The following is a 12,495-nucleotide window of genomic DNA, read 5'->3' on the forward strand; positions in this document are numbered from 1 at the left end:
CTGCCTCCAAGAGTTAGGCGGGGCGAGTAGGTGCAATGACAAACATTTAACCCAATAGCGAAGAGCTTTTAGACGCTACGGCCGCAACAACCAATGAGAAGAAAGAACCCTTTCGAAAGGACGTGTGAGGCAACCAACTGCTGGTGCCGCTGCGGGGGTCCTGTGGCTTCCGTTCCGAGAGGGCGGGGCGGCGTCCCAAAACGGAAGGTGGTTGTCGTCTGTGCCCAAGCTGGTTTGAAACTAGGGGTCGGGCTCGGCCGTCGTCGTTGTTTGTTGTCGCAGCTCCGCTTCCGGGGGTAGGCCGTTCCTGACCGCCTCCTCCGCTACTCCCTTTGGACCCATCGGTCTCAGGCCCGGCTCCCCGCCCGACTCGTACCCCGCACGCCGCAGCCCGCTGTTGACCCGGCCCGCACTGCTGCCCTGCAGCCACCATGTCCCTGCACGGCAAACGGAAGGAGATCTACAAGTATGAAGCGCCCTGGACTGTCTACGCGATGAACTGGAGTGTGCGGCCCGATAAGCGCTTTCGCTTGGCTCTGGGCAGCTTCGTGGAGGAGTACAACAACAAGGTGGGCCGGGCAGGGGCTCGGAACCCAGCTGGCGGGGAGCGGGCCCCGGGAGCGCCCTTTCCGGGCCGGAGCCCAGGCCCCAGAACCCTCTTACGGACTTGCCTTAGAGGCACGGAGCGGTTCCTCTGTCTCGCCCAGTGTTGAAGGTTTCGTATTCGTTGTCTGTCATGTAATCCAGACAGCATTTTTGTGTAGTCGACAGTGTAGTGGGGCAGCTGAGGTACGGTTTTGTAACTTGCCTGGGTCACGCAGCTATTTCGTGGTGGAAACAGGTCTAAACCCACGCCGTTTATTCCTCCCGTGCCCTCCACTCCTGCAGCATTGCTTTCGTTGGTGGGCGGGGAAGGAAAGAGGCAGTGATAGCTGTGAAGGAAAATGCAGGCGCTTCCATTGATGGTCGTGCACTCGTGGCCACACTACATTTCTATTAAGGCGATTTATTGTACAGGCTTCCCCGCCCCTTACTCCCACCCCCCGGTACTCATGTATCCTAGCCCTTCTGCCAAAATTACTGTTGTCCTTGATTCCTGATACGCATTCTCTCTAAAGCAATCTCTTTGGAAATCTTGGCCTGTGGCATGATCCCGCCATTGTTTCCTGAACAGAGAAGGATGACAGGGCCTTATCTCTTGGTTTGTTTCATGCTAGTACAGTTGTGTAACTTGTAGTAGTAAGTCTTGCTGGACATCCATCAATTTGAGAATGCTTTATAGAAGCATGGTGTAGAGGGGAGCTTTTAAACTGGCATTGCAATGTTATTTTTGAAAGTTGAATAAGTGGCAAGAATTTTCTTTCCTTTCTGTCTTCCTTTTATTCAGTTACAGTTGTGAATGATAGCGATCAGAGCCACTGAAAGCCGTGACTAGTGATACTTAAAGCTACTACTCCTGCTCTGTGCCATGAACATCAGATTTAAGAAGAATGAAACCGTGTTCAGTGACAAGGCTGATGCAGGGGGAAAAAAGCCAGGTGGTCTAGGAGCGGGTCCCATCTGGTTATTGACTAGCTGTGAGGTGTTGCACAGGCCTGTTTTATTATCTGTGACCCACAGTTTGCTGTAGGAAAGGGATTCTGGTTTACATGTGAAGGTCTTGTAAAAAAAAAAATTTGAACATTTTACAGTTTGTTTACAGTTTTTCAGGAGCACATTTGTGTCTCGGAGTAGGTCGTCTTTGGAGTCCCCTTTGAGAAGCTGATGAAAGCGATGGACTCTCACTGTCTGTACATTACACATACATGAACAATTTACAAACAAATCCCAAGGAATATGCACTGATCTTTAAATCCACCCACTTTATTTGCTATCTCTGATGCTTCTTTCTTCCTTATGGCCCATAGTGGACAGCAGAACTGGGAATGGGATTCAAGGTTCTGATGTGGACACCGGGTTAGTAAAAGTAAGACCACTAGAACTATTGTTTAAGGATACACGTGGAAAATAAAAAAGCACGTCTTTTAAAGGGCTTGAGTCTTTTCACACAAATTAATGTTTTTTTCTTGTAAGTTTTTCCAGGGTCATTGGGTAAACAATAGTCCCATTTCCCAGAGAGGAGAAACTGAGCCACAGTTAGGCTGCTGGTAGAATCAGTGGATTAATTGGTGTCAAACTGCCATTGCGGGAACTCTACCCCAAAGTTTGTCCTTTCATTTAGCAACTATCTGAAGCTTTCTCTTTGCGCCAGGCACACAGGTAGCGTGGCTTAGTAGTGAAATGCAAACTAATAATGCCAGTATCAACAGCATAAGCAATTAACTGTATCTTAACTCAAATGATATAGCCAATGGTCATCTGATACCAATAGACCCCTTCTCACAGTTCTATTTTCAAATGCATGAAACACATAGAGTTACAAAAGAAACCACTTACATTGCGCTACAGATGTAAACGTTTTTTAAAAGTGGCGATGTAGTCATATGTACTTTTAATAAATTAACTCATTGATTTATACCGTCCAGTGTAATTGTTAACATAATTTTGAAGTGGTGACAAGGGTTACCAGGTTTTCAAGATGTTGAACAATGGCTCCGTGATGGGGAAAAAATATTTCTCTTGCTGGCAAAGTCACAGGTACTCATGCCACTGTGAGTAGCTAACCCTATTTGTAATTGAAACAAAAAATTTTAGCTAGAGGTTAATGGAAATATGAGTGTACTTCTCCAATTCAAGTTCACAGACCCCAAGTTAAGAAACCCTGCGAGAGAGGATTGTGTCTAGTGGCTGGTGAGCAGCAAATCCTGCCTTAAAGCAGTGATTCTCAGGCTAAGTTTGTGAGAAACCCTGCCAGAGAGGTAGCCGACTTCATAATTTGAAGGAACTTTAGAATTATTGGTTGGAATTTTTAGACCATCGGTTCCTGCTTGCCATGGATAGTGATTGCCAGCAGAGGACGAAGTAAATGGGCACAGCAAATTAACATTGATGAAAAAGGCTAGAAATGGTCATCTTTTTAGTGTGGAGACATTCACTAAGAAAACATGGTTATAATTTTTAAAATTTGGTATTAACATAATCATGTTTTCCTAATGTAAAATTGTTCCTAGTTGATTAACATTTTTTAGGAAATTGAATTCCAGTTGTTCCTTCATGTGAATAAATTTGGGAACCGTTGTGGAGTAAAGAAACAGATTCTATCAACTACACCTGGAATAAAAAGCCCCATTGTAGGGCCGGGTGTGGTGGCTCACACCTGTAATCCTAGCACTTTGGAAGGCTGAGATGGGAGGATCACTTGAGTCCAGGAGTTTGATACCAACATGGAGAAACCCTGATTCTACAAAAAACATTAAAAAATTAGCCGGGCATGATGTCGTGCACCTGTAGCCCCACCTACTTGGGAGGTTGAGGTAGGAGGATGATTTGAGCCCAGGATGCAGAGGTTGCAGTGAACCAAGATCATATCACTGCACTTCAACCTGGGCAACAGAGCCAGACCCTGTCTCAAAAAAAAAAAAAGCCTCATTATTGGTTATTATCTTTCTACCTTCTTTTTTTGTGGTCTCTTGAGGGATAAAACAGGATCGGTGTTAGAGCAGCAGGTTCTCTAAATTTTAGCGTGCGAGAATCCCCTGAGGGACCTGCACATTCCTGGGCTCCACCCCTGAAGTTAACAGACTTGCAGATAGGTGACAAACTAGTGGTCACCTACAGTAAGTCAGATACAAGAACTTGGCATTTCTCCTGTGTTTTGACAGTGTTGTTGGTCTTTAGGCCCAGGTGTTATTTCCCTTCTTTTATTAGGAAAAGATGGGTAGCAGTTCCTGGGCTTCTATTCCACTTAAGTGTATGTTTCAGGGTTGGTTTTGAGTAAAGTTGTGATTGGGATTTCGTTTGCCCCAATATTTAACTGACTACTTTTGCTCAAAGATTTAGCATCCAGAGATTATTTTTGAGGTTCTGAGGGGAGAGACTATAGGTATATCTGATGTTCTTTGGAGAATCCTGGTAGTCTGGGTGGTATGACCACCTAGTACTTGATACAGGTGGGATGGATGCTTGCCTCATTAGCCTGTTTGGATTCCTCTGAGATTTTTAATACAATTATTTTATATATTTGGTGCCTAATTATTTCAACTCTGGTATTTAATTTTTCATCTTGGTATTCGCAATAGCCCTTCAGGATTATCATTCATTTGCTCATTAATTCAGCCAATGTGTATTGAACACATACTCATATGTTTTAGGCACAGTGATGATACTGGGGAACTGTCTATGGCTTTGTTAGTAGGTGTGAGATTGGCAGGAGTAGAGACTATGTGTTTTAGTGCGCATCAGTACTTTTGATAGATATTTCGAATTTTGCAGTATTCCACCAGTTCCTGTCAAGACTGTCCGCATGGGAATTTAAGACATAAAACTCTTCTGGTTTTAACTTCATCCTTTTTCTAGACAGAGGACTCATTCCCCTTTGCAACCACTGGATAACAGTGATAATGCTTTTTTAACAAATGTTGCTTTATTGCTTTTTGTCCTAATCTTGTTCATATAGAATTATTGGAGATGCTGTCACTTGAACAAGGAACGAATCTGTGCTCTGTAGGTAGCCTGGCTTGCCTAAGGTCTTGCTGCCAGAGCTCTCTGGGCAGCCTCTGAGCCACAAGCCAAAGGTGTGCTGTGCCAAAATTCATCTTAAAGTTTAATAGGACAGGACTCGGGTACCTGCAGGCAGTCGTCCTCAGTAATCAGTCAGGAAGAGGCTTGGAGAGAGAGCAAATAGAAAAGACCAAGAAAAGCTAGCATATAGTCTCAGAATATTGTGTTAGCCGATTTTTGTTTTATTAACAATTGTGCAAAAATATTCCAGTGACTACAGTATTGTGTTGATTTGAATAACTTGGGAGCTTATTTTAAAAATTACATACACACACACACATTCACCTTCATCTTCTGCACTAGCACTGTGTATATTAAAATGGAATACGGCTGGGCGCAGTGGCTCATGCCTGTAATCCCAACACTTTGGGAGGTGGAAGCAGGTGGATCACCTGAGGTTGTGAGTTCAAGACCAGCCTGACTAACATGGAAAAACCCGTCTCTAAAAATACAATATTAGCCGGGTGTGGTGGTGTATGCCTGTAATCCCAGCTACTCTGGAGGCTGAGGCAGGAGAATTGCTTGAACCTGGGCAACAGAGGTTGCTATGAGCTGAGATCATGCCATTGCACTCCAGACCAGGCAAGAGCGAAACTCCGTCTCAAAAATAAATAAAGTGGAATACACAGTTTCTTCCCTCAAGCAGCTTATACTAACAAGGTAGACATGAGACTTTCAGATATATATATATATATGGTATAAATAATGTGTAATTTATGTTGTTATTCATGAAGGTAGTAAAAGTGAAAATGCGATCATGCCTTCAAGAAGTATTTTATGTTTGCTTATTAGGAAACATCAGGCATAGTAATAGTCACAGTTCAATAATGAGTAAAAATGATCTTGCTTCACAGCCTTTTCTCTTTAGGGGGATTTGTGTCATATATTGGAGTAAAGGGTTGCGAAACTATGGTGCAGAAGGGCAGTGGAGGTAGGAGATAGAAGAGGTTTAGCAAGGGTCAGTGAAGACTATAGAGAAAAAGGTAGAGAGAAAAAGATCTAAACGTCAACAGTAAGATGATGAAAGTCAGATACAATTCTTCCTTATGTGCCCATAATATATAAGGAAGGACAGCAGTATAATGAAGAGCAAATTGGTCTAGGAAGATGCTGAGAAGTACCTGTGGGCTGCAGATTCCAGACTCAGAAGAATGAAGTTCTCCGAAATACGATTTTGATGGGCAGAGTCACTCCTTTTTTGGGACAGTGAGAAGGTACATAGGCTGGCATCAGGAGCTTCCCCAAGCCCCATAGTGTATGTTGGGTAAGAGGGGAGCTAAGCTGTAAAAGGTGATGTATTATGTGTCATCTTCTCTAGAAGTGTTAGATGAGGCCTATCAGAGGAGACATTGAATTGTGACCAGCTTGGTGGCACCTGACTTCACTGGCTGAGGAGATGCAAAGGCTTCATGTGTTTCTACTAACTTGGAACACTGTCTTCCTTCAGATCATCTAGGAAGAATTTCCCTCATTAGGCTGAGGTGGGAGGATCGCTTGAGGCCAGGAGTTTGAGACCAGCCTAGACGACATAGCAAGACTCCGTCTCAGCTGGGCGTGGTGTTTCACGCCTGTAATCCCAGCACTTTGGGAGGCCAAGGCAGGCGGATCATGAGGTCAAGAGATCGAAACCATCCTGGCCAACATGGTGAAACCCGGTCTCTACTAAAAATACAAAAATTAGCTGGGCGTGGTGGCGTGAGCCTATAGTCCCAGCTACTCGGGAGGCCGGAGAATCGCTTGAACCCAGGAGGTGGAGGTTGCAGTGAGCCAAGATCACGCCACTGCGCTTCAGACTGGCAACAGAGCAAGACTCCGTCTCAAAAAAAAAAAAAACACTCTGTCTTTACAAAAATATGCAAAAATTGGCTGGGTGCAATGGCTCATGCCTGTAATCCCAGCACTTTAGGAGGACAAGGCATGCAGCTCACTTGAGGTAAGGAGTTCAAGACCAGCCTAACCACCATGGTGAAACCCATCTCTATTAAAAATACAAAAATTAGCTTGTCATGGTGGCAAGCACCTATAACCCCAGCTACTCGGGAAGCTGACACAGGAGAATAGTTTGAACCGGGGAGGCAGAGGTTGCAGTGAGCTGAAATTGTGTCATTGAACTCCAGCCTGGGCAACAGAGCAAGATTCTGTTTAAAAAAAAAAAAAAAAAAAATTAGCCAGGTGTGGTGGCATGTACCTAGTCCCAGCTACTCAGGAGGCTGAGATGGAAGGATCTCTTGAGCCCAGGAGATTGAGGCTTCAGTGAACGAAGATCTTGCCATTGCATTCCAGCTGGGGTGACAGAACAAAACCCCCATCTCAAAAACAAAAACAAAAAACAAATGGAATCAGCACAGCAGCTATAAAAAGATACTATAAAAAAGGATGGGGGAAAATGGAAAATAAATGGCAGGTAAAGTACCCATACTAAAAAGATGTTTTTAGCTTACTTGAAAATAATGGCCACTGAGCATTCAAAGAATCTGAGAAAATAGAGAATTTCAAGCAGAGATACAGGAGATTGGGTAAAATAAGGCATGGTAAAGAGAAAATGTAACATCAGCTGGCAGAGCACAGGAAAGTAGTGGAAGAGAAAACTAAAATTATCACAGAATTAAAAGCCATATTGGAAACAGAATAAAGGCTGGGCACAGTGGTTCACTCCTGTAATCACAGCTATGCAGGACACTGAGGCAGGAGACTCGAAACTGGGAAGAGGTTGCAGTGAGCTGAGATTGTGCCACTGCACTCCAGCCTGGGTGATGAAATGAGAAGGAAGGAAGGAGGGAGGAAGGGGCGAGTAGGGAGAATGGGAAGGGGAAGAGGGAGGGAGGGAAGGAAGGAAAGAAAAGAGAAACAAAGAAATGGATGAACAGTGCTGAAAACAGTAAAGGATAGGGAGGACAGATTGAAAAATGAAATCGAAGAAAACAATTAGAATATAATAGATGCAAAATATAAAAGAGACTGACTTAAGTATAATTGGTGTCCCTGAAGAAGAGGACCAAAGAAATGAAACAAACTCAAATATATGGTTAAAGAAGAAATTAGAAATAGAGATTTGAAGTGAAAAGTTTAAATTGTGTGTCAAGAAAAATTGGCACAGAACAGTTGGCACTGAAACATTTCCTAGGAAAATTTCTTTTTTTTTAATTTAATTTTATTTTTTTGTGTGTTGTGTTGTTTTGAGACTGTGTCTCACTTCTGTTGCCCAGGCTGGGTGCAGAAACATTATCCCAGTTTACTGCACTCTTGACCTCCTGGGCTTAATCGATTGTCCCACCTCTGCCTCCTGAGTAGCCGGGACTACAGGTGCACACCACCACACCCAGTTAATTTTTGTATTTCTTATAGAGGCAGGGTTTTGCCATGTTGCCCAGGCTGGTCTCAAACTGTGGGCTCAAGTGATCAACCAGCCTCAGCCTCCTAAAGTGTTGGGACTACAGGCATGAGCCACAGAGCCTGGCATTCCTGGGAAAATTTCTATGTTTTAAGGATGAAGAAAGAATTATTTGGACACCCAGGCAAAATAATCAAGTCGTCTTTAAGAGGGGGAAATGAAGTTAGGCTAGCTACATTTGATGACAGAAGGCCATGGAGCAATGTCTAGGAATGTACAACCACTGCAGGTTGGGCTGCTGTAAATATTGGGCATATGCTTAGGCATCTGTAAGGTTTATATAGAAATAATAATGGTGTGGAACACAAAACAAGACTTGGAAAATGGAAAGGTATTCTCTTTTCTTGGATAGTAAAGCTTGGTGTCCTAAAGATGTCAGTGTCCCTAAACTTAATGTTATCCCTGTTTAAAATGCCACCGTTGTTTTGGGTTTTTTGGTTTTTGTTTTTTGAAACAGGGTCTCACTCTGTCACCCAAGCTAGAGTACAGTGGTGTGAGTATAGCTCACTGCAACCTTAGACTCCTGGGCTTAATCAGTAGGTGTCTCACTGTGTTGCTCAGACTGGTCTTGAGCTCCTGGCCTGAAACAGCCCTCTGGCCTGCCCCACCCAAAGTGCTGGGATTACAGGCATAAGCCACCATTCCTGACCAAAAATACTCCAGATTTTTTATAATGGTGTTTTAAAACCAGGCAAACTGATTGTTTCTACAGACACATTTTACAAACTTGCACACATTGTCAGAAAACTTCTGAAAAGGTAGACTAATAAGGGAGGTGGGGAACCACCCACCAGACACTAAAACATATAATGCAAAGATATAAATAAGATCGTTTGATACTCTAAAACCTGATGCATAAATAGAAGAGAGTCCAGAAATGAACTCACAATACAAAAAGTAATGTAGTCTGTGTTAAAGGTGATATGAAATAAAGAAAAAATATATTTAAATAATTGGTATTGAAACCAGAAAAAAAAATTGGATCTCCACCTTAAACCTTGTATCATAATTCCAGATAAATGGAAAATGTAAACATGCAAGTATAAAACATGGGAGAGTCTTGGTGTGAGAAAGCTGTAAAAGTAAAAGTAAACTATATAAAAATAAAATCTCTGTAACAAAACCAGCCAACCCAGCAAAGTCAAAAGATAAGTGACAAACTGAAAAAATACATGTCATAACATGCTAGACAAAGAACAAGTTACTTAATAACTGCATATAAAGATCTACAAATCTCCAGGAGGCCAGTCACCAGTAGAAAAGGAGAAACAGATATGAACAGTTTCCAGAAAGGATATGTAAATGATTCTTGGACATATGACGAACTGAACCTCATAAGAAAAAAAAGCATAATGGAGTTTCAGCTAGATTAGGAAGAATCAGAAACGTTGGTAATATACTGTGTGTGTGTGTGTGTGTGTGTGTGTGTGTATACGTGTGTGTAGCTTTATTGTGCAGTTGCTATCAAAATTTAAAATAGAATTATTTTCCACCTGGTAATTCTGCTAGGGGTAATTCATCCTGCAGCTATACTCACATAGTTGAAATGACTAAAGTGCAAGGATGTTCATTTTAGCATTATTTATAAGAGAAAAATACAAAAATATTAAGGAAATTATTGAATAAATTATGTGCATCCATGCAGCTGTTAAAAGAATGAGCTAGCTTTTTGTGTACTGATATGGAACATTTTAAAGTAAATATTGAGTGGAAAAAATATGTAGAACAGTAAACTATCACCTGTGTTTAAAAAAAAAGGCATATGCATATACATATGTACACCTACATATGGTTGAGTGTGGAAGGGATACACGAGAAATTGATAACATTGATTTCTCCGGGGAAAGGAACTGGAATGTTGGGGTCCTAATTTGTACTGTAATTGCTTTTGTGCCTTTCAAAATGTGGACCTTGTGTGTATGTATTGCCTACTAAAAAAGTTAGTAATAAAAAAGCTCAATAAAAATTAAATCTTAGTATAACTTAAAAAAGAGGAATAAGCAAAAAGGAATGAATGAAAAAGCACTGGACATATAGTATCAATAAGAAGCAGTTCTTTTTATAGAGAAGAAGTCAGGCATGATAATATTAACATCAGATAAAACTCAAGGCAAAAATACTGAAACAAAAGGAAGTATTTTACATTGTTAAACATACAGGCCAGGCGCAGTGGTTCACTCCTGTTATCTCAGTTACAGGCTGGGTGCAGTAGCTCACACCTGTAATCCCAGCACTTTGGGAGGCCAAGGCAGGCAGGTCACTTGAGGTCAGGAGTTCAAGACCAGCCTGGCCAACATGGTGAAACCTTGTCTCTACTTGAAATACAAAAATTAGCCAGGTGTGGTGGCGTGTGCCTGTCATCCAACTATTTAGGAGGCTGAGACAGGAGAATGGCTTGACCCTGGGAGGTGGAGGTTGCAGTGAGCTGAGATTACGCCACTGCCTGGGTGATAGAGCAAGACTCCGTCTCAAAAATAAGTACAACCCATTGAGAATAAAAAGTCTTTACATGTCTAATAATATAGCATTTAAATAGAAAGCAAAAACGTTTTTTAAATGTTGGGGGAATTTGGTTCATATGTTGGAAATTGTTAAGTGAAATAGACAAAGGATATAGAGGATTAGAAAATTACAGTTCATTCACACCCGTAATCCCAGCACTTTGGGAAGCTGAGGCTGGCAGATCACTTGAGTCTAGGAATTTGAGATCAGCCTGGGCAACATGATGAAACCCCACCTCTACCAAAATATAAAAAATTATCCACGTGTGGTGGCATCTGCCTGTCTTCTCAGCTACTTAGGAGGCTGAGGCAGGAGGATCGCTTGAGCCCAGGAGGCGGTGGCTTGCAGTGAGCCTAGATTGAGCCACTGCACTTTAGGCTGGGTGCCAGAGTGAGACCCCATCTCAAAAAATGAAAATAAACAATGTGTTGTAAGTATATAGAGCTTTGCATTCAACAGAAAATTCACTTTTAAAAATAACCCAATTAGCCAGGCGTGGTGGCTCAAGCCTGTAATCCCAGCACTTTGGGAGGCCGAGGCGGGTGGATCATGAGGTCAAGAGATCGAGACCATCCTGGTCAACATGGTGAAACCCCATCTCTACTAAAAATACAAAAAATTAGCTGGGCACGGTGGCACATGCCTGTAATCCCAGCTACTCAGGAGGCTGAGGCAGGAGAATTGCCTGAACCCAGGAGGCGGAGGTTGCGGTGAGCCGAGATTGTGCCATTGCACTCCAGCCTGGGTAACGAGCTAAACTCCGTCTCAAAAAAATAATAAAATAAAAATAACCCAATTTATAAAAATTGTGTTTTAAGAAAAAAATTTTTAAGTTAATCAACTGATTGGAAAAGAAAATACTACATCTCAAAACTTATGGGAAGGTGAGGAAACTGAAGCCCACATATATGCTAAGTGGCTTGCCCAGAGTCATATAAGGGGTAAAGTCGGGCTAGAACTAGAATACTGTCTGTCTCCAGAGTATTCAGAGGAAATGTATACCAATGTCCAAAAATAAGCACTTAGGGGGAAAAAGAACATGTTGAAAAACAGAGGAACACTTACCCTACCAGATTAGAATAAACATACTGGAATTGATATCATAGCCAGAGAGATAGGTAGAACTGAATAGAATATTTCAAAGACAACCTTAGTATATATAAATGTGAAATATGTGATAAGATAGGACTGTAATTCACTGGGAAAAAATTAATTGTATGGCACAATTGTTCATCTAGCAGAAAAATTTAGAACCCCTAATCTATATTATGTTATAAAAATGAATTCCAGATCAAATGTCTAATTATAAAGGAAAGTCCACAAGCAAAATCAGAAAATTGACCAATAAATTTGTCTTGAGGCAGTGGGGGTGGGCAGGTATACTAATTAATAAATTCCAGAGTCAACTAAGGAAAAGATTGGTAGATTCTATAGTACAAATAAATTTTTCTGTGAAAGATATGCCATGGACAAAGTCAAAAAACAGGGGAAAATAGTTTCTTATTTTTATTTATTTATTTATTTATTTTGAGGCACTGTCTTGCCCTGTCAGCCAGGCTGGAGTGCAGTGGCACAATCACAACTCACTGCAGCCTCAACCTCCCAGGCTCAAGGGATTTTCCACCTCAGTTGCCCAAGTTGCTGGTATTACAGGCACACACCACCCTGCCTGGCTAATTATTTTTATTTTTTTGTAGAGGGAGGATCTCACCATATTCCCCAGGTTGATCTTGAACTTCCGGGCTCAAGCGATCCTCCCTATTTGGTTTCCCAAAACAGTGGGATAACAGGCATGAGCCATTGAGCCCTGCCCAGGGGAAAGTATTTTCAAAACATGACAGGCAATAGTAGCTAATACTCAGTGGACAAAGAGTATACATGTTCATAGGAGAGGAAATGCAAGTGATCCATTAACAGGAAAAATGCTCAACCTCACAGGTAGT

At 42.0% G+C, this 12,495-nt stretch overlaps 1 protein-coding gene across 1 annotated transcript in view; it reads left to right on the forward strand.

The window, feature by feature from the left end:
• Positions 1 to 202: 202 nt before the first annotated feature.
• DCAF7 (DDB1 and CUL4 associated factor 7) overlaps positions 203 to 12,495 on the forward strand; it is a 42,907-nt gene continuing 30,614 nt past the window's right edge. Inside the window, exon 1 of the mRNA XM_002748135.7 lies at positions 203 to 569. Coding sequence (XP_002748181.1) covers positions 432 to 569 — 138 coding nt within the window. The 5' untranslated portion in view covers positions 203 to 431. The remainder of the gene's footprint in view (positions 570 to 12,495) is intronic.

Source organism: Callithrix jacchus, chromosome 5 (genome assembly GCF_049354715.1).
Source record: "Callithrix jacchus isolate 240 chromosome 5, calJac240_pri, whole genome shotgun sequence".
Taxonomy (NCBI): domain Eukaryota; kingdom Metazoa; phylum Chordata; class Mammalia; order Primates; family Cebidae; genus Callithrix; species Callithrix jacchus.